Source organism: Eurosta solidaginis, chromosome 5 (assembly GCF_040869045.1).
Source record: "Eurosta solidaginis isolate ZX-2024a chromosome 5, ASM4086904v1, whole genome shotgun sequence".
Classification (NCBI taxonomy): domain Eukaryota; kingdom Metazoa; phylum Arthropoda; class Insecta; order Diptera; family Tephritidae; genus Eurosta; species Eurosta solidaginis.
Window position 1 is genome coordinate 80,502,563 of NC_090323.1, and position 26,664 is coordinate 80,529,226.

At 43.8% G+C, this 26,664-nt stretch overlaps 1 protein-coding gene across 2 annotated transcripts in view; it reads right to left on the reverse strand.

The window, feature by feature from the left end:
• Positions 1 to 796: 796 nt before the first annotated feature.
• The window catches only part of 7B2 (Secretogranin_V domain-containing protein 7B2), a 240,206-nt gene continuing 214,338 nt past the window's right edge, over positions 797 to 26,664 (reverse strand). The window contains exons 1-3 of one of the 2 annotated variants that reach the window (XM_067791362.1): positions 1,984 to 2,001; positions 1,838 to 1,924; positions 797 to 1,760 (exon numbers count right to left, since the gene is read on the reverse strand). In XM_067791362.1, the coding sequence (XP_067647463.1) occupies positions 1,006 to 1,760; positions 1,838 to 1,856 (774 nt within the window). In that variant the 5' untranslated portion in view covers positions 1,857 to 1,924; positions 1,984 to 2,001 and the 3' untranslated portion in view covers positions 797 to 1,005. Of the gene's footprint in view, positions 1,761 to 1,837; positions 1,925 to 1,983; positions 2,002 to 26,664 lie in introns of those variants that run through there. The other variant, XM_067791364.1, reaches the window with a different exon arrangement.

Sequence of the window (26,664 nt, forward strand, 5' to 3'; positions counted from 1 at the left end):
GGCTCAGAGGGTCTAATAATGACCACTCCTATCAATTATCATTAAATAACTTCAACGAACCTACATATATCGACCTGTTACAATTTTATTTAATGTAGAGATTAATTAGTTTTGATTTGAAAAAATCAATCATTTTGTTTCAAAAAACTTAAACAAACTTTTATTGTGTCATATTTTTTAAAGCAAGCAACGTCACCGCCCGGCGCTATTTAAGGGCGATTGATTTAGGCTGCGCACAGTCCCTTTAAATTTGGCCGTGGTAATTTACCACATCATAAAATTTAGGTATGTATTTACGCTCATTATTAATTTTTCGGTTTTGCTTTGTATGGAATTCAACAATACTACCTTAGCCAAAATTGCCTATTTCACTGGAATTTCGAAAAACTTAGAAGGTGACTGGAACACAAGAAAGACAACCTGGAGTCATGAGCAATTCAACCATGGTGGAATTAAACAAGGTGGCAGCACGGGACAGCTGATTTGTATTTTTTATTTGATTTGATACATCAACCTCCGGCGCAGTACGATTATGGCATTAGTCCATCGAATTTACAAAACCAAAGTATGTACATGTAACTTTTATTTATGTTTGTAGGTATGTCACCATGCTGCCACCTTGTATGGTTCTGCCATGAATTCAACAAACTGAAAATTGAAATAAACATAAAAAATAAAAAATATGAAATATCTCTAAATTTTCAATAGTAAAATATATACGTATAAAGTTATGCTCACAGTCCTGATATGGAAATATGGTTAATGTAACAAATTTTTATATTAAAAAGTACCCCAATTTATTTCCATCACCACCGTCGGGCGATGGTTGTGTTTATTTTCATGTACTTGATTGAACTCAATTTTTTTGGCAAGACGAGCGATATTGTGTTTACAGCATAACACATTTGAAAATTATCATTATATGGTACACTGTGGTTGAAGTGAAATTGACGTATATATCTAGCTTAACCTCGGCACTGATTCTTGGCTTTTCTTGCTTTAAATTTATGCCCGGATGTCATCACCTTTTTTTGCAGCTATGGGAAGCTTTTCGCCCTGCAAAAATGGATTCCTTAATCCCCCATTTCCACCAGCAAATCCATAAAATTTCTTAACGACTGCATTGGAGTTGTCAATACCGTTATCATTTTGAAATTGATGCATCAAAAATTTTTCCATGGTAGAAGTCATCTCATTGGTACTAGCATTGCTGTCCTCACCTGCACAATCGAACATATGTTCATTATCGCAAGTACACTCCTGTGCAGCTTGAAATTCCCGACTAAATATCGCTGTATTCTCAAAATCTAAAATACAACCTTGACTCTCGTCATAACCATATGGACAGGGATTAGGTGGATTACAATAAGCCGGTAAAGTAGAATCGCTCTTAATAGCTGGGAAACGATTTGGCATTTCAGCCATTCCTCCATTTATATATTGATGGCCCCAAAGCGTACTATGCTGCAGATACTCTTGATCACGTATGGACGGATGTGACCCAAACATGGCACGGTACCCATATTCACCATGTCCATTGTTGGTCTTTGATGAACGGGACACCAAATCAACATTTTTCGGCAATTCATCAGAAAAATCGAAATAATTTTGCGCTGGATTAATATCTTTATCCATACGATTTAGTAATTCTGCTAGTAAAACATCAGCAAAGATGTTCTCCTTTGACATCGAATTAAAAGCATTGGCATGCTGATGAATACCAATCAATAAAGTGGCTATCAATATAAAACGAAAAGTGCCTGAAAGTAGACAAAATGCATTTACTAATAAGTTTCATTAGATTTCAATATATTTTTTGTATTATAATTTTTCTAACCGTTACGTTGATAAGCCATATTGTTAAGAATGAATAGCTGTTTGTGTTCACTTAATTTTTTTTGTATGTACGTGTGGGTGCATATACCTATGACGTTAACAAAATTATTGATTTTTCACATCTGTTTTGTTTCTTTGTCATTATACCTGCAGCGTTGCCATTTCCAAAAACAAGTTGGGGGTGGTTTTAAAAACCATATATGTACTCATGTCTAATAAGTATGGTACCTGTTTACTTTATTTATATAAGATTCGTTTCATGTTTTTCCGCAAATTTTAGTGACTTAAAAATTTTGCTTTTGAGTTTTATGGAACTTCCAAAAAACCAAATACCTAAAACTTTGAATAGAGCTTCGGCCTCTATAAGGTTGTAATATTTAGGATAAAAAATACTTTGTTAGATGGGACAGGGATCGAGGTAGTTAGATAGTCCATTTACATCATGCGGAATCTTGCGACAGCTAGCTTAGTAACTTCGCGTAGAGCTATATTCTTGACCTTAAAAACGTCAGGGCCCCATAAGGGAAACAAAATTTGGCTAGGTAGTCCAGGGAAAATGAAAATTCCAAAAATCGTCCAAACTTGGAAATTTTGCTTTTAAGTTTTATGAAACTTCCTGATAACCCAGCAGTTTTAAACTGAAGCTGTAAACAGAACATGTGGAATCATGCGACAACTATTTGGGTAACTTCCCATATAGCTAGACTCCTGAAACTAATAAAATACTTCACATGGCAAAGCAACATAACGAAAAAAAATTTCGCTTGGTGATCAAGGAATCGTGAATTTTCAAAATACCTTAAGAATTTTGAAATTTTGCTTTTAAGTTTTAAGGAACTTCCCGATAACCTGGAAACATGCAACTATGAACGAAGCTTCACACTCTATTAGGTTATAGTATTTAGGATGAACAAGTTTTCAAGATGCGACACTGATCGAGATATTTAGAAAGTCCATTTACATCAGATGGAATCTTGCGACAGCTGTTTGAGTAACTTCCCGTAGAGATTCTTGAATCAAAGAGCCAAATGGTGCTGCTAGTCGTACAAAGGAACATCCAACGCAGTATTCACTCCTCGATAAGAGAAGTCCCGGTGATAACAATCGTAACATGCAAAAAGCGGGAGAGGTTGAAGAGGACATTTGAAGCTTTAAACCAAAAAGGCAGGAGGAGGACGTAGACCTCACGATGAATGTGTTGAAGCGGAACAAACAGCGTAATGCTGCCGCAAGTCTTACAGCTAAACCTCCCACACAGTAAGGTAGGCCAACGAACTGGAGCAAATTCCAGAAACTTTAAAAGCAAAAATTTGAACTGGAGGAATCCAATAACTTCCTGTCGAAGACGCTTATGTGTACGTACAACAGAGCTTGTCCCCTAAGAAAATCCAGAGGAGAAGCAAAGCCGCCATTTTGGAGCAGAGAGCTGTATCATCATAGAAGACAGGTAAAAGAAATGTTTACGGGGGCAAAGGTTACAGTTACGAGTACAGGGATCTGATGAGGATCTACAAGCGAGAAATTCACAGGGCGAGGAGAGCCTCATGGACAAAGTTTTGTGCGGCATTTAGTGCTACAGCGAAGCAGCGCGGTTGAGGAAAGTCCTAGTTATAAATATCCCTGTCTCATCTAGAAAACTTTTTTTAGGCTAAGTATTACAACGTAAAGGTCCCGAAGTTATGTTCAGAGGTTCAGGTTTCTGGGTTATCGGGAAGGTCCTTAATCCACGAGAGCGAAATTTCTAAGGTCCGACCATTTTTTAACTTTCACGGTCTCTGGACCGTTTAGCACACATCTTTTTTAATTTATAAAACAATTTGGGAAAAATTTAAGCAACTTGACATCAAGACGGCCCAGGCGACATCTCTTTCGATTATAAAATAAATAAAGGTAAGTTGCAAATAACCTCAGAAGAGATTTTAGGCCGATCTGGTCTTCCAATTTGCGTCGTGCTCCATTTAATTTTTCCTAAAAATTGGCGGGTCCCGTCCCAACTCTGAACGACATCTGTAAGGCAGATGAGTTTTCCCCGAGACGCTTTTCATAATACACTTGGAGTGCTTTGTGACGGACTTTTCCTTACGTCGAGGTATGCCCAGTCCGTCCAGGATCCCTGTGGGAATAGAGAAGAAACCCTGTCGTCTCCTTTTAAAGAGAAAATCCTGTTTGTTGTTTAAACGTTATAAAGAGTTTATATTATTCAAATCAACTGCAAAACTACCCCTAAAGTTACGGCGACGGAGGTGGGAAACCACAGTCGGTTCTACGCCGATGGGGTTGGGAAAACCCCCACCGGGACTACGCTTAAACTAAAATTTCAACCTATTCGTAAAGAAAGCGGAGGTGGAGAACCACTTCTTTCTCCCAGTAGGTGGAGTTGGTAAAACTTAAAGATATCCTGCTCTTCCTGAAGGTTGCGGAGGTGGAAAAACCACCACAATCCCTCAAACGATGGGGTTGGAAAAACCCCCAAAGTTACTGAAATAAATAACTCGTGAGATGGAAAATCCCAGGAGTCTTATTCACCGCTAAACAAGGCGTTAGCAGGCTACTATACCTAGCTGGCTACTACTCCAATACGCAAAATTTTTCGCCCTTTTATACTTGTCCACGAGTAGGTGGACAGTTATCCCGCAACAATAAATCTTACTTATTACATATATTTACATAAGGTATCCTTCGTTTAACGGTATTATTCTACCCATATATTCAATTTTTTACTTGCATATATGTATTTATTTCTAAATTACATATGTAGTAATTTCCCCTGGACTACTTCCTAGCATGCGAGTTCATTGGTACGCATCTCCAGTTAGCATAGTTAACTTTCAATTTCCCTCTGTTGCCTACTTATTGTGCCTTGTTGTTGTCAACGAGTTGGTCCCTTCGTAAGTAACTTGCAAGTTTAATGCTTATGGCTACCTAGTACCCATGCTGTGTTGTTGGTATCCCGAGGTGACGTCTTTCTAGAACATTGCGGTTTTTTTGTTTCCTGGTTTTGCGATGTCCGCCTTGACGGCTCGCTTCAATGCCTGTTGTGCTTGGTTGCAATTTCTTTGGATACGTATGTTTGTACGTTTTTGGTGCTCTTGCAGTGGGAGCTTATGTGTGTTGCTTATTGCGTTGCTGTATTCCCATCGTTGTTTAGAATTCCAGCAGGTTCGTTGATCTTTATGCAAAATATAATATCCAACCAGAATATTTGCCGTATGCGGGCAGAGAAAATTATGTTTTTGCGAAATAATAAATATTTATATTAGGGCGTTTCAAAAAATGATGATTTTGTGTGTGTAAATTCAATTTATATAATTCAGTTTCATATGTTTTACATGCTATATGTACTGATATAAATTAATTGTCATGTACATTAGGGTGTTTCGAAAAATGATATATAATTTTTAATTCAAATATGATTTATAAATGCTCAAATAAGGTGTGACAAATATTTATAGGTTCAAATGTGTGTGCTCCAAAGCCGGTTGATTTGGGTCCTCACACTCTCCCCTCACCTGCCGCAGGCAGGGTTACTGTTACCAGGCCTGTCCTGCTGATCCTCACCCTATAAGGGTGACCATCTACATTCCGATGGAACGTCCTATTTCGCCACTTCGTCTTTACCACCTGTACGTGCTCCCTGATGTCTGTTACGGGTTCTTCGGGGAGGGGTTCGATCCCGGTTCGGTTGGCCAAAGCTGGTGGATTTGGGTCCTCACGCTCTCTCCTCATCTGCCGCAATGTGACTTACTGTCACCATTGTAAAATTTCTCGTAGCGGTCAACGCTTGCGTTCTTTATGGGGTAATCTCTCACGATCTGGGCCTTGTGCTAAAATGAAATGTTATGCAGAATTCGGTCATCAGGTTATACTATTGGGTGGCTATGTGGTTGGCGTAGTTCATCGCCGTCTGGATCCCGTTGCCCAGGGTTCGGGCTTGCGTTTGTGCTGTGTGCCACCCACTCCGGTCTCCATCTACCACCTATTGATTGTTGATTATGTCTGCGCGTTCGATTCTGAAACCATTTGCACCTGAATTGTGCTAATGAACCACATATCGCTACCGTGCTGTAATCCGCCTGATCTTCATCCGTGACCTGGACTGCTTGCGATGTTGACGCGCGTGGCGTTGCTCTTACTACGGCCAGTTGCTCTGTGTGTTCCTCGGTGGATATTTTGGTGAAATGTTGGTTCGGGGTTCTACTACACGATGCCGATGATGGTACGTGTTGTGTTGTTGCTATCGTTGTCGGACGTCTCGTTTGTTCCCCGATGGGAATTTCGGTGAAGCCCCCATTCGGGGCTTGGCAGGACGCTTTTGACTTACCACGCTCGCGGGGTGAACGTATTCTTCTTTCTGCTTCCGGACTTGCTTCTTCTTCGACTGTCGCCTGATGGTATGCTTTTAGCTCGCTTATATGTGCCGTCCTTCTTTTGCCGTTATCCACCTTGACTAGCTCGACGATTACGGGCAATACGAAGTTCGTTACACGATGAGGCACACTGTATCTTGGTGCTAACTTTGCTGCGAAGTTGTCCACTGCCTTGGACAGCTGATGCTCTTTTACTAGTACCAAGTCGCTCACCGCCGGTTGCCACTGTCTCCTACGTAAATTATAATGCCTTGCATGTTCCGCTGATGCTTGCTGTTGTCTACGACGTGCCATCTGATATACCTCTTTCATTTTCGCCATCTTTTCACTGAGAGACACCTTCTCCTCGCCTGTATCAAATGTTTGCTCATCGTAGAGGGCGTTGGGCATCCTCGGTTCCCTACCCTGTACCACAAATGCTGGAGTGTAGCCTGTTGACTCGCATACGCTCGTGTTAAGTGCTAGTGTCATCTCTGGCAACAACTCATCCTATGTCTTATGATCCTTCCCAGTGAATTGCGCTATCATCCTTTTGATGTTACGATTCGCTCTCTCCATCGGGTTCTCTTGCGGTGTGTAGGGTGCCGTTAGCAGGTGATTTATGTCAGCCTCTTGTAAAAATTTCTTAAAATGCCTGCTCGTGAACTGTGCTCCATTGTCTGTTATTAGAACTTTTTGTGCTCCAAATCGTGCCAAAATCCTCTCTCTCATTCCCCTGATCAGATTTTCCGTCGTTGCCTTCCGTATTGCTATGACCTCTACCCATTTCGAGAATCGATCCACGGAAACTAATGCCATTGTATTACCATGCTTCGAACGAGGAAGTAGTCCAACGAAATCTGCACAAACGGTAGCAAAAGTTTCATCTGAAATCTGCGTGAGCATCTTACCTGCAGCTTGTTGCTGGCTGGGTTTGTAGACTTGGCATGCGTGGCACTGTTGCACGTACTTCCGTACGTCCCTGAACATCCCCGGCCAGTAATACCACATCATAGCACGCGCGATGGATTTCCGTATTCCCATATGTCCTGCGCTTGGTGTGTCGTGAATCTCGTTAAGCACTCTTCGCCTCTCCAATGACGACACGCATAACTTCCATGGTACCGCATGTTGTTGTTGTTGTAGTAGCAGTGCTTCGCCCCATCCAATAGGTGCGGCCGATCACAAATTGTCAATGTCCTCTAACGGGAGTCCAAGGAAACTTGCTGTTTCAACAAGGGGGACACATAGCAAGCGGTGCATACATTTTGTATGTCGGGGTTGATTCTGGATAGGTAAGAGTTTAACCTGTTACAGTATCCAGATCGAAGTTGAGCTAGAGTGACTCGTGTTTCCCTGGGTAGAGTGCGTTCCTCCTCCGCAAGTTTTGGGTATTGTTCTTTGAGTACTCGATTCACCGGGCAATTCCCGGCATTAAGGTTAGACGCATGTTTGTGGAGTTCACTGAAGACCTGCTTGTGTTTTTTGGCTTCATACGGTTGAGTTTTCAGGTGCCGTATTTCCTCATAATGCTTACGGAGATGACTCGTTAAGCCCCTAGGCGGTGTTGGCTCATTAATCAGATACCTGTTGAGATGCACAGGTTTCTGGGTATTCAACAGGAACTGTTTGGTTAGCATCTCATTTCTCTCCCTGATGGGGAGTATTCGCACCTCATTATGTAGATGGTGCTCCGGGGACATAAGAAGACATCCCGTTGCGATTCTGAGAGCAGTATTTTGGCAGGCCTGTAGCTTCCTCCGGTGAGTAGTTTTAAGCTTGGCGACCATATAGGGGACGCGTAGCATGCAATCGGCTGGCTAATTGCTTTGTAAGTAGTAATGAGTGTTTCTATATCTTTTCCCCAAATACTGCCAGCAAGAGATTTGAGGATTTTATTACGGCTCTGATTTTCGGTACAATTGCGGGTGCATGCTCACCAAAATGTAGATCCTGATCAAACGTCACACCTAAGATTTTGGGGTGTGGGACAGTCGGTAGCGTCGTGCCATCGACGTGGATGTTCAAAATGGTCGACATATGGGACCACCAAGTTGTAAATAAGGTCGCGGATGATTTATTCGGCGATAATGCCAGGTTTCGCGAGGCGAAAAAAGTGGAGAGATCATGGAGGAAGCCGTTTATTCTGTTGCAAAGCTCATCGATCTGTGGGCCAGGGCCTGTGACCATTATTGTGCAGCCATCGCCGTAAGAAACGATAGTAACTCCATCCGGTAGCGAAGGTAGTTTTGATATGTAGAAATTAAATAAAAGTGGGGATAGGACACCACCCTGTGGCACCCCTTGTTTAATTCTTCTTGGCTTTGATGTTTCGTTTCTGAACTGCACCGATGCCTGCCGACCACCCAGATAATTTGCGGTCCACCTTTTAAGACATGGGGGAAGGGTAGACCCTTCCAAGTCTTGCAGTAACGTGCCATGGTTGAGCGCATCAAAAGCTTTTGATAGGTCTAGCGCAACGAGTACTGTTCTATGGTGGGGCTTCTGATGTAACCATAATTTATCTGGGTGCTAATGGCATTTAGCGCGGTGGTGGTGCTATGAAGTTTCCTAAAGCCATGCTGAAGACAGGCTAGCTGTAAATTTGCTTTGAAGTAGGGGAGCAAAATGGCTTCAAGCGTCTTGGCTACTAGAACAGATATCGGGCGATATGACTCTCCTATGTTAGCTGGTTTCTCAGGCTTTAGTAGCGGGAACACCTTGGCCATTTTCCATTTTTCGGGAATAACAAAGGTGGAAAGAGACAGATTGAAGACATGCGCTAAATATTTGAAACCCTCTTTCCCTAGGCTTTTAAGCATTGGCGTGGCTATGCCGTATGGGCCCACTGCTTTGGATGGTTTAGCGTGACCGATGGCATCCTCAACCTCTTTGGCGGTGATGGTAATCGGAGACGCGCTGAATTTATGCTTATGTGCGTGTCTGTTGGCCCTCTGTCTATCTTTGTCGACCGTAGAATGCATTATGTATTGTCGGCAGAAAGCGCTTGCGCCTTTTTTTGCACCCGAAAGCACTTTTTCGCCAAAGGCGATGGAAATTTTGTCATTGTGCTTAAACGGATTCGATAGGGACTTTACAGTGGACCAAAGTTTACCTACACCGGCAGAGAGGTTACAACCGCTTAGGTGCTCCTCCCATTTCGCCCGCTTGTATTCATCCACAAGCAATCTGATGCGTTGGTTTATATCCCTTATTTGGGGGTCGCCGGGATCGAGCTGTCTTATAAGGTCATGTTCTCTCGCTAAATTTGCGCCCTCCGCCGGAAAGTGAGGCCGAATTTCGGGAATTCTACCGGCGAGAATGAAGCGAGCCGAGGCGGATTCAATGACCTTGCGGAAAGCACGCTCCCCTTGCGAGCATCAGTCGGGATTGGGAGGGTAGCAAAGCGGTTCTCTGTAAAGGATTTGTATTCGTCCCACTTTTCCTTTTTAAAGTTTATGAAAGGGCGTTTTCCTGTGACAATGAAGTCGGCGGTACGCTCGAGCGAAATAAGTATAGGCAGGTGGTCGGATGCCAATGTTACCATCGGCTGCCAGTTGACGCAGTTTATGAGTCCTGCGCTCACGATAGATATATCCGGCGAACTGTGACAGCTTCCTACCATACGTATGGGTGCATCTACGTTTATTGTGCAGAACCTCGTTTCTTCTATTTGATCCGCCAACATCTCACCCCTACTGTCTGACTGCAAGTTTGAATGCCATAGATCGTGATGGGCATTGAGGGCGCTGATGTTAGGGCGGTATCCACTGGGAAAACAGGTGGCAGGAGGGAAGTAGATGTTGATGATTTCTAGGTTTGCTTTGCCCGGCCGGACAGATAAGCCTTAACGTTCTAAGACACTGTACCTGCGGCCGATATCGGGATCAAATAAATGATATTGCACTGAGTGGGGTAAGATAAACGCGAGGCCGCCTCCATTTCCGTTCTCACGATCTTTTCTGTCGACATTATACCCAGAACCGGTCTGCAGAGCAGATCTTGCTGTGACGGGGAGACGTCGTCACTCTAGGAGTAAGAGATGGGTGACTACGCCTGGGTTGTGAAAGGCTAGGACGCAACTGCTGTTGTGGCCGTGGGACTGGACGTCCTTGGGTAAGCATTGGGGTACCCGGTGTAATTGGGTTAGCGACGTGGCAACATAGCGCAATGAAACCCGTCGGGGGGTTGCTTTCGCGGAGACCAGAACATCTAGGAAAGTGGCACCGCCCAAGGCAGGAGCTGCTGTTCCTCCAGGGGCTGCCTCGACAGTTCATCTGCAACCACGTTCATCTTACCCTTCCTATACTGTACGTCGAATACTGTTGTAACTCGAGCGCCCATCTAGCGATCCGGCCTGACGGACTTTCGATCGCGTTCAACCATTTCAAAGCCAGGTGATCGGTTATCACCGTGACATTACATCCTTCTAAATACGGTCTCATTTTCCTCATTGCCTACACGATTGCTAAACATTCCTTCTCAGTTGGTGAGTAGTTCATCCCGGCTTTATTCAACCGGCGGCTAGCATACGCTATCACTCGCTCCTCGTCATCCAACCCATGTGTGAGAACTGCTCCGAGACCATAATCGCTCGCGTTCATCTGTAATCGAAATCTTTTAGTAAAATCTGGGCGAGCTAGTGCCGGTGCTTGTATTAGTGCATTCTTCAACGCTTCGAATGCCGCCTGTTGTTCTTCGGACCATTTACACCTACTTCCCTTCTTCAACATTGACGTCAGTGTATGCGCAACTTGTTTCGGGTACGAACCTCCTGTACCATGAAACTATCCCCAGAAATCGCCTTAACTCTCTTATGGTGTGTGGTGGCGTCAGCTCCTTTATAGCCGCAACTTTGTCGGGATCCTTGTGTATTCCTTCCTCGCTGACGACGTGGCCTAGATATTTCAAACTTTTCTTAAAAACTCATATTTCTCTGGGTTGATCTTCATATTCGCCCACCGTAGCCGCCGAAATACTTCTACTAGGTACTTTATGTGCTCTTCCAAGGTTGTGCTGGTGATAATGATATCATCCAGGTAGGCAAACGAATTTGGTTCCAACTCTGGGCCAATAACACGGTCGAGTGCTCGCTGAAACGTAGCCGGAGCAGAATGTAGACCGAACGGCAACACTTTCCATTGATACAACCCTCGGCCGGGCACGGTGAATGCTGTATACTTCTTGCTATCTTCTTCCATCGGGATTTACCAATAACCATTTTTGAGATCCAGACTGCTGATAAAACGCGCGCTACGTATTCTATCCAACATATGTTGTATTCTTGGGAGTGGCTACACATCTCAAATCACAAAGGTACTCACCGCCACGCCACTCCTCACGTCTTTCTCGATACTTGCGCTACTTTCGGCCTCCATCTGCTCGTAGCGTTGTTGTTTCGTTGCCACACCTCAGCTCAAATTTTGCCTTTGCCTGTCCCGATCACCACGCTGTCGACTAACCCAGGTAGAACTAACAACTAACTCTGATGCTCCTGATCCCCCAGTTTTACCTCTACGTCCACTCCCTCCGCTATCCATGTTGCGCTGCCATCGCCCATCACCACTCGTGTCTGTATCTGCTTGAACCTCCGTACGTCTATTTTCGCCGCTGTCTTCTCGCTGATGAAACTTCGTGTCGCCCCCGTATCTACTGACGCTATGACTTCTTCTCCATCCAGGGTTAATGCAGCCAAGATTCGCCCTTGGCTCTGCCTAAATGTGCTTACTGAGTACGAGGTTGGGTTTGTTGAGACGCCACCCCTCGATACCGATGGGGTCTCTGCCCGTTTCCCTGCTGTCCACGACAGCAGTCACGCGTTAGTATACTTACTCGGCCACACTGTCAGCAGAAATCTCTTCGTTCGTTGCGACACCCATGTGCGTAGTGTCCACTTTCCCGCATAGCCTGCATGCGTTTCGGGGATCGATGGGCCCTTGGTGTGGTATCGTCGCATGCTCTGGCGTGCTGGCTTGTCGTTGCGCCTCCTGTCTCCCATCTCCTTGTCTCTCATCTTCTTGGATATAGTGAAAATGCTCGGCTGGCCGTCGCGGCACAAAAGGTTTCGCCGCTGGGCTCAGCGGTTTTTTCTCCGGTATGATGTTCTCGTAGTTTTCGGCCATGCTTACCAGTTCCTATAGGCTGATGAACTCGCTCCGTTTGATGTAAAGCTGGTATTCTCGTTAACACTTTTGTAAATCCGGTTCAGCTTCTGCTCGCCGTTGTAGTCAGCGTGACGCATGAGTGCTGTAACGATAAAACGTAATATTTAAACTGCTCACCCGCTCGTTGCACACGCTGCCGGATCTCATCATCTAGCTGCTCGAAATACCTCGAGCTGAGGAAAAATTTTAGAAAGTTCTTCTTGAAGGCTTCCCACTTGCCAATGCCTGTTGCTGTTCCGGTACCACACCAAGGCATTGTCCTTCATCAACTCAGGTAACGCTCGTGGGATGGAATCGCGACCAACTTCGTAACTGTCGGCCAGCTCATCCACCCGCTCAATGAAACTAAGTGGCTCCTTACCGGCGTCGTACTTCAACCCCCACTTACGTACTCGGTCCATTACGTTTGCGTGCGACACCTGCTGGTACGTGGCGCATATCGGCGTTTGCAAACTTCCTCTTGGATCCGCCGTCTGATTTATAACTTTTGGTGCGGGGCCGCTGCCGCCGGGCACTACTAATTCGTTGTTGTTTGGTGTTGGTGTTGGTGGCCTGGCCGGCCGGGTATGTTGAAGAGCTAGCTCTTCAAAACGTGTCTCAAACGCTGAGTCGTTGCTCTGTGCCTGGATAAAGTTCGACAAGCGTTTCCGTAGCTCTTATACCGTCCCTGGGCTCTCCACTTCAAACTCCGTGGTATATTTCACCAGCTCGTCGCGGTTGAGGTAATATACCCAGGTTACCGTTCCCATCGTGCGCGTCTACTCTGAATTCCCCTATGTGATCTTCGGTGGAGTGGTAAAACCCCTACCGAGTATAAAACTTAAAGATATCCTGCTCTTCCTGAAGGTTGCGGAGGTGGAAAAACCACCACAATCCCTCTAACGATGGGATTGGAAAACCTCCCAAAGTTACTAAAATAAAGATCTCGTGAGATGAAAAAATCCTAGGAGTCATATTCACCGCTAAACAAGGCGTTAGTAGGCTACTATACCTAGCTGGCTACTACTCAAATTCGCAAAATTTCTCGCCCTTTTATACTTGTCCACGCTTACTTATTATATTTATTTACATAAGGTATCCTACGTTTAACAGTATTGTTCTACCCATATATTCAATTATTTTCTTGCATATATGTATTTATTTCTAAATTACATATGTAGTAATTTCCCCTGGACTTCCCCTTAGCATGCGAGTTCATTGGTACGCATCTCCAGTTAGCATAGTTAACTTTCAATTTCCCTCTGCTGCTTGCTTATTATGCCTTGTTGTTGTCAACGAGATGGTTGCCCTTCGTAAGTAACTTGCAAGTGTAATGCTGATGGCTACCTAGTACCCATGCTGTGTTGTTGGTATCCCGAGGTGACGTCTTTCTAGTACATTGCGGTTTTTTTGTTTCCTGGTTTTGCGATGTCCGCCTTGACGGCTCGCTTCAATGCCTGTTGTGCTTGGTTGCAATTTCTTTGGATACGTATGTTTGTACGTTTTTGGTGCTCTTGCAGTGGGAGCTTATTGTGTTGCTGTATTCCCATCGTTGTTTAGAATTCCAGCAGGTTCGTTGATCTTAATGCAAAATATAATATCCAACCAGAATATTTGCCGTATGCGGGCAGAGAAAATTATGTTTTTGCGAAATAATAAATATGTATATTAGGGCGTTTCAAAAAATGATTATTTTGTGTGTGTAAACTCAATTTATATAATTCAGTTTTATATGTTTTACATGCTATATGTACTGATATAAATTCAGTGCCATATAAATTAGGGTGGTTCAAAAATGATATATAATTTGTAATTCAAATATGATTAATAAATGCTCAAATAAGATATGACAAATATTTATAGGTTCAAATGTGTGTGCTCAAAAGCCGCTGGATTTGGGTCCTCACAGCTTGTCAATTCATTGCCGAGGGGCTACTCCGTTACCACCACACCACGGGTGTTTCCATTACAACTTGCAAATCTCTTCAAAGCCTTTTCTCGCAGGAGTGGGACTCGAACCCGCACTCCTACGAAGTTTGAACTGTTACAAACATATTCAGCCACGTCATGGCTTAATTTTTGTTAACCTATTTCAGCTGCCTTCCTTGCATTTTTTTTGCATACTTCGTGTATTATCATGTTCAAAGTTTTGCTTTTTGTTCGCGGTTTCAAAGAAACTGGTATTTGCTTTGTTCTATTTATAGAGATACAAAAAATTAACCAATGCGCGGATATTTCCCTCAATGCTTTTCAATGTATGAAAATATTTTTAAAGCAATTTTTATTTTATTAAATAATTCGGGAAAAATTAAAAAAAATAGACATCAGGACGGACAAGGGGGCAGTGGTTTCTAATACTTACTTATTTTAATTGCGCTTAACCGTTTAAACGGTTATGACCATCCATCATGGCATGCCTGTCATATTTACAGCTAGTATAATTTTCTCCATCATCAAATCAAAGAAATCGCAGGATGGGGGGCACCTTGTCTGAAACCTCGTTTTGTTTCAAATGGCTCGGAGAGGTCCTTACCAATTCTGAATGAGCTGAGTGTGTTGCTCAACGTCATTTTGCACTGCCGTATACGTTTTGCAGTGAAACCAAATTCACACATAGCGGCATATAGGCAGCTCCTTTTCGTCCTATCGAAGGTGACTTTAAAATCGAAGAAATGGTGATGTGTTTCAATTCTTTTTTCGCGGGTTTTTCCAAGATTTAGGGCACTGTGATAATCGGGTCGATGATAGAGTTACCAGGTTGAAGGCGCACTGATAAGGTCCGCTTGATTTTGCGTATGTAGCTCGCTTCGTTTCGATGTCACCCTCTTGGTTTTCTCCACGCGTGCGTGCGCATTTGCCACTTTCGGCATTCGACGCAAAGTCTCATGCGCATTTTGGTAGCAGTATTGCAACTTAATTGGTATATCTGTTTCCTATGCTCGTTTCCGTAACGTCTCTCGATAGCGGAGATCAATGCTTCGGAACTTTTCCGTTTGCCCTCTCAGCTGTTCCCTCACTAGGGTAGGCACCTTGTCCTTGGTGTGAGGGCTTAGCCGAACTCCATAGCGCCCGACTATGAGGCGGAGCTGTTAAGGACTGACATCCACGCCGTTTCGCCTCATAGGAGGGCGGCGGGGGTTCGGTGACCAAGAACTGCCGGACCGTGCCTATTGGACGATTTGTAGCCAGGGGATAAATTCGGCTGTATTCGAACGGAGCTTTCCCGATACCGGGCCACCTCGGGAAAGGGCGCTGCTGTGGCGGACGGTTCTTTCCACGTATATAATACTGGACAGCTGAGCCCGCCTTGTCGGGCAGGTGGTCGTACGACCAAGATGAAATACTCATTATCTAATTGTAATAAGGACGATGATAAGAGGACTGAGTCGCAAGCCAAGGACCACAAATACGCATTAAGCGATGCGTCGGACTCGGGGAGCGAGAGTAGTGCAGACTCAATGAACTCCGTTTTGGAGAAGCACACAAATGAAAACGGAGTAGAAGAGTGGAGAAGGGTGGTACGGAGCAAAGGAAGTAAAAGAGCTCTGTCGCAGTACCGTGCAGCACTAAGAATTTTACAACGATTGGGAGCGGTGGTCGACCCAACAGAAGTGGAGATCGAGCGCTTGGAATGGGCCCATGAAGCGGTAGAAGTAGGTCGAAGGCAGTTCAAAAGGTTTTCTGCGAGAAACTCTCGATTCCGCAACCGGTACGAGGAGGAAGAAGCGTCAAATGGCAGAATGAAGAGGCAACGTTCGACGAAAGGCGACAAGCCTCCTTTCAAGAGGCAGAAAGGACCCAGTCCCAGAGCCGCGAGGCAGGGCAGTCGCATAGGTAAGACAAGTAGACCCAACGCTTTAAGACAGATGGGCCCCAACAGCGAGGTAGCAACTACCTCGAAAGCTGCGAGTCCGAGGGGAGTTCCAACTACGGAAGTAGGAGAAAAGCCAAAGGGAGATAACGCTAAGACTCCGTCCTTCTCGGAAGAGCTAAAGGGAATTAACGCCAAGACTTCGGCTTTCTCGGAGGTGCCAAAGGGAGATAACACCAAGACTCCGGCTTTTCCCGAGAAGATGAGTGACGTGGCAAAGCAGTCACTGACTGTGGCGCTGGTTGATCGTAGCAGGCATTTCGGACAGATGACTACTGAAAGGTGGAGATCTGTAGAAAGGGAGCTTATTAGCTTAATGCTTAAGACGATGCGGGAACAACCAAGTAAGCCCCTTCCAACCTTTGATTCGGCGGGATGGTATAATGATGTGAAGATGATAGCGTGCGACAACATCGCGAGTTTCCGGTGGCTGGAGGAAGCGGTTCCAAACCTCCAAAGGCAAGGCACGCACGCGCGATTTGAGGTGGTGGATAAAGCGCAAATTCCCACGGTACCCAAATTTAAGTTATGGATACCATGCGTGATGAAATCGGAGGATACACTGCGACTTCTGCAGACCCAGAATCCGATCATAGCGACACAGGATTGGGAGGTACTTACTGTATCTCGGCCTACGGAGGAAGGTTAGTTCTACATCTTCCAAATAAACAAGCAGGCGGAGGATATATTGTACACGCAGCTTGGCAAAATGTCCTTTGGCACAGGCAAAATTTACATGCGACTCAGGAAAAGAAGTACCGAGGATAAAAATCCTAACACGCTAGAGGTGGGCGAAGTCGAAAAGGACCTCAAAAGCCTAAGAGAAAAAAGGCAGGTGGAGCTAGCTGACGTCACCACGAAGGTGTTAGAAGAGGACCATCCGGCAAATGGTGCTGTGACTCGCACAGAGGAACACCCGGCACAACAGTTACGATAGGCTGATGGGGGCCTCGAATACTCTAAACCAAAATGGCAAGGGGAGGGCGATGTCACGGCGTGTGTGCTTGAGGGGGACAAACAGCCCAATGGTGCTGCGAGTCCTACAGATAAACCTCCTACTGTGTTCGAGTGGGGTCGAGCGAACTCCTCCTAGCCCTTGAGGAGGGTTCGTTTGATGTGGCGCTGATCCGGGAGCCGTGGCTCTCATCGGGAGGAAAGGTTTCTGGACTTAGCGCGCGCGGGTTTGGCGATTACTACGCGCACACGGAAGGACGGGTGCGAGCTGTAGGAATGATAAGGAAACAGCTGCATTCATATATGCTGCCTAATTACACTACTGAGGACCTCGCAGTGGTGGCCGTTGAACAAAAGAATAAGCAGGCATTTATCATGGCGTCTTGCTTCCTGGCCCATGCTGCGTAGGTTCCACGAATGGAGTGCAAAAGGCTAGTACAGGAGGAAAGGCACAAAGGGCGGTTGGTCATAGGCGCAGATGCAAATGCGCACCACAATGCGTGGGGAGGAGCTGATATGAACGAGAGAGGCGAATCTCTATTTTGTTACATCCTGCAATTTGCAGATAGCCAACAGGGGAAATGTCCCTACATACATTAGTCCAACATCCAGCAATGTCCTGGATATTACATTGAGCTCCGAACATGATATATCAAGGCATGATTGGATGGTTCTTGATAGACCATCCTTCTCCTTTAAAAACCCTAGGTCAACGAACTGGGCTAAATTCCAGAAACAGGTAGAAACAAAACTGGGACAACCCAAAGGGGTTGCCAATGTGGAGGAACTGGAGGAGTCGAATGAATTCCTAACAAGGACGCTTATGACTGCGTATACCAAACCTGGCTCTCTAAAAAGATTCAGAGGAAAAGCAAAGCCGCCATGGTGGAGCAATGAGTCCAGTCTTCTAAGAAGACAGGTAAAAGAGATGTTTAAGCTCGCAAAGACCGCGGAAAGCGAAGGGTGTCAGGACGAGTATAGGGATCTACTGAGGATCTACAAGCGTGAAATTTCCAGGGCGAGGAGAATCTCATGGAAAGTTTCTGTACGGACATAGAGCGCTCCAGCGAAACAGGGCGGTTGAAAAAACTCCTAGCAAGGGGCAAAATAGTCCTGGGACTAATAAAGAAAGGGAACGGGGAATGGTCACGTAATAGTGAGGAATCCCTTAAGGTGCTTTTCGACACACATTTCCCATCGGGAGACGGTTCAGAAGAGCCAGCAGATATCACTCACACTTCGATCACGGAGCGGGTAGTGCCGGACTTGGTGACCGATACCAAGATCGAATGGGCAGTGAAGACGTTTTCTAAGTTTAAACCGCCGAGCTCAGATGGTATATTCCCGGCCATGCTACAAGTTTCTAGTATGGCGGTCTTGGAATGGCTTAAAATAATATTTGATGGGTGCATAAGGCTAAATCATGTACCGCACTCTTGGAGAACTGCTCGTATAGCTTTCCTACCAAAGGCGGGGAAGATCGGTCACGTGTATCCCAAAGACTACAGACCCATCAGCTTAACGACATCATTTCTGTTCAAAACCTTTGAGAGGCTGATAGATGTGTACATAAAGTCCAACGTTGACGAAAAGCTGCTCTCCACAACACAGCATGCGTACACCAAAGGCAAGTCGGTAGACACCGTATTGCATAGGGTGGTAATAAGCATAAAGAAATCCCTGAAATATAAGGAATATGCTCTAGGAGCCTTCTTGGACATTGCCGAGGCTTTCAATAATGTTTCTAAATGGGCGATTATGGATGGGTGCTATCACCTCTGCTGTGGACACTGGTCATAAACCAACTGCTCAGGCGATTCGATGAGGAACCCGTAAAACTTACGGCTTACGCAAATGACGTTGCAATTGTCATAAGTGGAAAGTGCCTTCCAACGATTAGTTCTTTGATGGATCGGGCGCTTCGGGATATTCATACCTGGGCATCTAATGTCGGGTTGAAAGTCAATGGGGAGGAGACGGATATGGTCTTGTTTACAAAGAGGTACAAGGTCCCAAATTGGACCAGGCCTAAGTTAGGAGGGGTGATCTTACAGGAGAAACCTTGCACAAAATATCTAGGAATCATCCTAGATAGTAAGCTGTCATGGAAGCTCAACGTGGAAGAGAGGATGAAGAAGGACCCAACGGCACTTTATGCATATAAAAGAATGCTGGGTTGTACGTGGGGCTTATCGCCCTCTCTTTCTCATTGGGTTTTGACAGCGATTGTAGGCCCTATTCTATATTATGGAATTCTTGTTTGGTGGAAAGCCACACAAAAAACAACATACCTCAAAAAATTAGAGGGGGTATGCAGACTATCGATGCTTAGCATTACGAGAGCCCTGAAGACAACCCCGACGGCTGCACTGTATCCCATTCTGCACATTCCACCTGTAGACCTGGGAGCAAAGAACATAGCATTAACAACTGCAACCAGGCTCGGTGCCTCGGGGCAGCTTGAGCGCCGACCATATGGCCATAGTAGTATAGCGTCATCAATCGCAAGACGAACAGACTACCTGATTCCCTACCTACGCTTCGAAGGAGATCTTAAGGCCACAATAGAGTTGGACGGTTGGCGCAAGGGTGCGCAAATGGCGGACGAGGCGATACATATGTATTTCATATTTCATATTTCATATCTTTATTAAGTCAAATGGTAACAACCTTACTGACTAGATTACAGGTTAACTTAGTACTATTTTAACAATTTTAAAGTAAGATTTACTGAGATAAGTAATAGGACTCCATGCGTGCCTTAAACAGAGACCTTGGCATGGCAAAGTCCAGGTCAAGGCTTCTGGATAGGCGATTAAATTCTACAAGACCTCTTATAAGAGGTGCGAAACTGAAGTAATTCGAACGCAGCACTTCAACGCGGAATGTACTGTGAAAGCGGAGAGCTCTGTTAGGGACATTGAAATTCAACTGCCCAAGTAGTTCTGAGCAGTCAATGGCACCGGATATTATGTCAAAAATAAACATTACGTTTTGAACAAGACGTCTAACTTCAAGTGGCAAGACATTGATAAGCATGCATCTTGCATTGTAGGGTGGCAGGGGATTAACAAAGTGCAGAGGTTGAAGAGCAAATCGTATGAACTTGCGCTGAATTCTTTCAATTCTTAAAGAGTGTGAGGAGTATATGGGATTCCAGATGACTGATGCATACTCTAACTTGGAACGCACTAAGGCATTGTATAAGATTTTCCTGGTATATGGGTCCTTGAAATCCTTGGCATATCGTCGCAAGAAAGCTAAGTTGGTATAAGCCTTTGGTATGAGAAAGTTTACATGATTACAAAAAGTAAAAGATGAGTCAAAAATTACGCCAAGATCGCGAAACTCATTAATTGACGCAAGAGTTACATTTGAAATCGAGTACGCGAATGAAACCACATTCGTAGACTTAGTATACGTCATGTGGCAGCATTTACTAATATTGAGTCGCAGATTATTTTGACAGGCCCAATTATTTATAGCATTCAGATCTTCTTGCAGACGCAATGCATCAGAAGTACAGGAGATTTTCCTAAAGAGTTTTAAGTCGTCAGCATAAAGCAAATAATTCGAATTGTTTATGCATGAGCCAACATCATTAATAAACATTAAGAACAAAATAGGACCAAGGATGCTACCTTGTGGTACACCCGAAGTTGCTGAGAATTCATAAGACTTAGTTCTCTCGATTTCAACAAAAGATATTCTATTTTCCAAATAGGACTTCACCCACGACAGAAAGCTTGAGTGAAAGCCCATGTTTTCAAGTTTCCACAGAAGTAATTTGTGCGAAACTGTGTCAAAAGCCTTGGAAAAATCCGTATATATGGTGTCAACTTGACATCCATCCTTAAACGCAGAGACACAAAACTGAGAGAAAACAGCCAGATTTGTAGTAGTCGAACGTCCCGCAATGAAACCATGCTGACATGGATCGACTATTTTATTTATAGCGAATGATACTTTGTTTTTAACTACCTTTTCAAAAAGTTTTGAACATGTTGACAGTTTGGATATTGGCCTATAATTCTTTACTTCATTTTTATTGCCTGACTTGAAGATAGGAGTGATAGACACCAGCTTCCAGCGATCAACAAAAACTCCAGACGATAGCGAAATATTGAAAATGTGGCACAGTGGCACACAAAGAGAAATACTACATTTCTTAAAAAAAAAAGAGGACAATCCATCAATATCATTTTTGATTGAGGTCTGTAAGGAGGATACACCCAAGATAATATCGGTCTCAGACAAGGACAGAGACCCAAAGTCTAAAGGTTTGGGGCTATCAGTAAGATACCTGTTATCAAAGTTATCGGCCTCAACAACAAACGTAGATTTGAAAAAATCAGCAAAAAGATTTGCCGAATCGACCAAACTGTTGGAGCAAATGTCATTAAATTTGACACAGGTAGGTATATTAGAACAACCTTTCTTTGAACGAACATAGTTCCAAAAAGATTTAGGATTAACTTTCAACTCATCTTCAACTCTAGAAACGTATTTGTTGTACAAAAACTTATCAAGAACATTGAACTGCGTCATATAGGAAGTATACCGATCTTTAAAAACAGTATCGCTGGTATCCTTGTATAATTTAAAGTACTTATTTCTTTGATTTTTCAACTTTTTCAACCTAGTATTGTACCAGGGTAGTTTGTGAACTTTAACTGGTAGGAGAGAAAGATTCCTACTGAATATGTCAGCCATCTTTACCAGAAAAATGTCGAAACATTCAGTTGCATTTTTAGCAAAGAAAATAGATGTCCAGTCTATTTCAGATATGAGAGAGTTTAAGGATTCATAATTTGCATCCTTAAAGTTATAGGCGCGCTCATTATTATTTATATTGTTTTTCGGCACTAGGTCGAAGAATTCAATAGATAAATATAGGGCTACATGATGCATATCTGATTTATGTATAGGAAACACACATTCAGTCAAGTGAGTTATGAGGTTCTCATCGACAAAAATTAGGTCCAAAATATTGTTTAACTGGTTCACGAAACTGTTAATCTGAATTAAATTGGCACTAAAAAGGGTGTCTAAAAAATTAATCTCATGGGGATGATGAACATTAGTAGGTGTTAAGATATCATCTTCTAGTAATTTCGACCAAACAACCTTGCTGAGATTAAAATCTCCCAGGACGCAAAAATTACTATCAACATTATATTCATATAGGTCAAATATATTATTAACATGAGCAAAGTAGAGCAAATCTGTGCTGCAAGGCGGAATGTAAGAAACGCAGATAAATAAATTACCAGAAGGCCCAGTAATACAGACACAAAGCTGGTCCAAGAGAGAGTCATCGTTAGAAAGCGGCACAAAAGAAGAGAGAAGAGAACGCCTTACAGCAATTAACACCCCACCGCCTCTGAGACGCCCTGTTTTAATAGGGTCTCTATCCTTTCGATAAGTTTGAAACAGACTATGATCAAAAAATTCTGAGTCAGAGAAGTCATTATTAAGCCAAGTCTCAACAATGACGTAGACATCATAGTCGCACCGTGAAGTGGCTAAAAATATATCTTTAGATTTCGTTCTCAACCCAGATATATTCTGATAATAGATATTTATACTTTTTTTAATATTACCGCATATAGCTAAGGTTTTGCAGTTGAGCCCTGTGCTTTTTGAAAAAAACGGAATGGTTTAATTTTGACGTCCGATGGCCATAGCGAAGACTCAAGAAGCTTATTATATATTGAAGGCGAGACTCCAAGTTTAAAATTACATCTTGATAACAAACTCGAGTCTGCATCTTTCTTTATTAATTTAAAACAATGAATTAATGAAGGCGAGATGTTTGCATTATGTGAGACATAGTCGACAATATCGCTAGCGCTTACCGTCGGCTTAAAAGACGACAAATGCAACCATTTCAATCGAACAGCTAAGCTAAGATTTGCGTTTGAATTGCTACCTACGACAATGGTGGGTGCTTTTATGAACTTATTTGAAGTATTATTATTATTGTTAGATGCTAAGCTAGAATTATTAATAGATGTTAGGTTAGTAGCGACTGATCCCTGACGGCCAAAGGCTACAACCCTGGAATACCCAGTTTTATTATTGGCAGGTGCAGCAGAACTGATATTTGCATCACTAGAAGAACAAGCGGCAGCGCCACTAAAAGAACTGGATGAGGAAGACAAATCAACAATAGCACAATGAACATTTGGCACAGCTGAGTTGTTGTTAGTGCTATCATCTGTTGGTTGTTTTGTATTTTCTGTCGTATCATCTTCGCAAGTTGATTTGCTTGTTACGCCTGACTGAATTGCTTTTGCATTTTCGAGAGAGGCTGCCTGTATTGTTTTCGCAGCCTTAACAGCTTTCGAGTTAATTTTGCTTGTAGAGCCAGCCAACTCATTGCCTTTGCCTTTGCCCTTTTTTTTTGTTGTAGGCTGTTTTGTTGCAGATTTTGTTTGCTTATTGCTGTCCGCAGCACTAGTGAGAATGGATTTGATATCACTAGCAACTATAGCAACAATACTGCCAAGATTTTTCATTTCAGAACTCATCGTAGAGATTATACCATTTTTATCTTCTATGACTGAGTATAATGAGCGAATTTCAGCTGATAAAGAAACACACTTTAGTGATAATTGAGAGTTTTCACATTTTAGAGCATCCATGGTCGATAGTATACGAGCGTTATCACAACGTAGGTTGGCAATGCTTTTAACAATACCACTTAAATAATCATTGCGCTCAACATTGTTAACGATAGTGGGGAGAGCAGTAGGTGGCGGCGTACGAATAGACGCGCGTCGCTCAACCGAACACACTTTGCAGAAATAAAGTTTGTTTGACGAAATGAGAAAATCAAGATCATCCGTCGACATGTTGACACACTTCAAATGAAAGAGGTCATTGCACTTAGCACACAACACTTTCAGTTGGCCTCTTTCAACCTTTTGTCCACATTCGCACGGCATAATGATATTTAATGATAACACTTTGCCACTATTAATTTAATTTTATTATATCATGTTCCTTTGTAACATTTAAATAATACTTTCAGGATTGAAATCCAAAACAAGAGTCACTATCTCAATGTGGCAGTAGGCACAAATTATTAACATTTGTTAAGTGAACAATTAAAAATTGCACATAAATACGGAGCGAAAATAAACACGTCCGTATCGCTTGACGACTGTATTACTTATTACATTACGTATTACACAGATGGTTCCAAAGTAGTCTGCGGTATACTATGCTGATACGGAAATAAGCAGATCCTACATGCTGTCGGATTACTGTAGCGTTTTCCAAGCGGAAATATTAGCCGTAACCAAAGCAATAGAAATCCTGGAAGAGAATAGCTTAAGCTGCAACCGTGTTAACTTTTATATTGACAGTCAAGCAGCAATTAAGGCAATAATTTCGCATAGCACAGCATCTAAATGCGTTTTAGAGTGTAAGCAGTTTCTGGAGAGAATCGGGACAGAAGTATACATCTATATTGGTTCCTAGGGCATATGGGAATAGGTGCGAATGAAAAAGCGGATGAACTAGCTAAAAAGGGCGCATCCCTTGAAGCTTGCTCCGTAGACGTCCCAATTAGACTGGGCAAGATTAAGCGAAAGCGAGAGGTGCACATGATCGACCAAGCGGGAAAGGCGTGGGTTCAAGTGCGGGGCTGTAAAGTGTCGAAGATTATGTGTAGGTCTTACAACCTTAGACTAACAAAGTTGCTTATATCATTAAAAAGAGAGGACTGTAGACTCATGACGGGTATTCTGACTGGACACTGCCTTCTGGCGTCACATGCCTTTAAATTAGGCTTGGTCAGTGATAGCAGATGTAGGAAGGGCGGGTTGGAGGAGGAAACGATCGAGCACGTTCTGTGCTCGTGCCCCGCACTTTCCAGGCTAAGACTCTAGCTATTAGGAGTGATACAGCTGTCAGATCTAGAAGCAGCAAGTGGCTTAAGTCCTAGGAAGCTTCTAGTATTTGCCAAGTGGGCGGAGTTATTTTATAACATAGGTCCTGGTTTTTGATAGGGTTTGGCAGTTTGGTCGTTAAAACAAACTTCTGGTAACACTACGGACTGAATCAGTCTATGTGAGTTCCTCATGGACCGCCCAGTTCAACCTAACCTAACTATTCCAGTTATTCACTGCTGACGACTTTCTGGAAAGAAACACAGCCTACAAAAGGTGGAGTGTTACCTGCGGATTGCTCACTGAAACAACTGGGCGATTTAGTTGCATCTCCTAGGTTCTTCCTTTTAACGCTTCTATTTCGGCATCAATTTTTTCCTCAAACTATATTATTTTCTCCACCATACCGGCTTCCAGTTGCGCGATGATACCTGTGCTGAAATTTCTGCTAAAATTTCGTATATATGTACGTGCCTAATTCCTTCCTTATTGCAGGTTGTATTCAACCACGATTCTCCAATTCGTTTTTTCATTGCTGGCTCTTCAGTTCACTCAACTTGGCCATGTCCTCGTTGCGCTCTGAATCTCCGAAATTTTTTCAACAATTTCCCTTCCCTCACTATAGTAGGCACCTTGTCGTTGGTGTGAGGGCTTAGCCGAACTCCATAGCACGCGACTAAGGGGCTGAGTGGTTTAGGGCCAGCATCTACGCTGTTTCGCTTTAAAGGAGGGTTACCAAGAATTGCCAACCTCCTGATCCAGGGTGTTGTGCGGACCGTGCTCATGGGATGATTTGCAGCCAGGGGTATTTTCGGATACATTTGAACGGAGCCTTCTCGATACCAGGTCGCCTCGTGAAGTAATGACGGCCTTACCACAGCAAGGGGTGCTGTTGTGGCGGACGGTTTTTATTCCCATTTTTGGCATAAGACCGCTGAGCGTAAAGTAAGGATGAAAAGAAAAAGGCGATGGCGTCGCAAGCCAGGGAATAGGTAAGCGCTATAAGCGAAGATTTGGACGCGGATAGCAATGAAAGTGTGCAGTCAATGCACTTGGTAAAGGAGCGGTCTCAAAATATCGGGCAGAATAAAGAATTATGCAGCGCTTGGGTCCAGGGGTTGGCGAAACCAACGATGAGAGAAATCGCTTGGCATGTGCCCGTGAGACAGTGGAAGAATGTCGAAGGCAATTCACTGACGAAAACTTTGCTGCTATCTTTAATTTTGCAACCGCATTGAAGAGGAAGAAGCCCCGAGAGGCAAGAGGCAGCGATTGGCTTAACCTGACACCCTGCTTTTCAGAGCAAAGAGGGAAATATAAAACGCTTCCCAAGGCCGTCGGTTCTATGTAACAGAGCGACTCGGGATTTTTCCCGACCAAGGACTGCCATTTCAGTGTAACCCCATTTAATTTGTTGCGTCCCTCCCACAAATTGTCATCCTCCCAGCAGCTCCTTGCAGCGGGACTGCTCCATATTCTCTTGCTCCGGGAAGGTATCGAACCCAATCCGAGTCCGTCTCCTCACCCCGGTCCTTAGAACTGGTTTTGCTGCATCTGCCGGAAAAGAATCTTTTTAGGACGGTCATACTCTTGTCAGTGTGTCTCGTGTAAGGGAT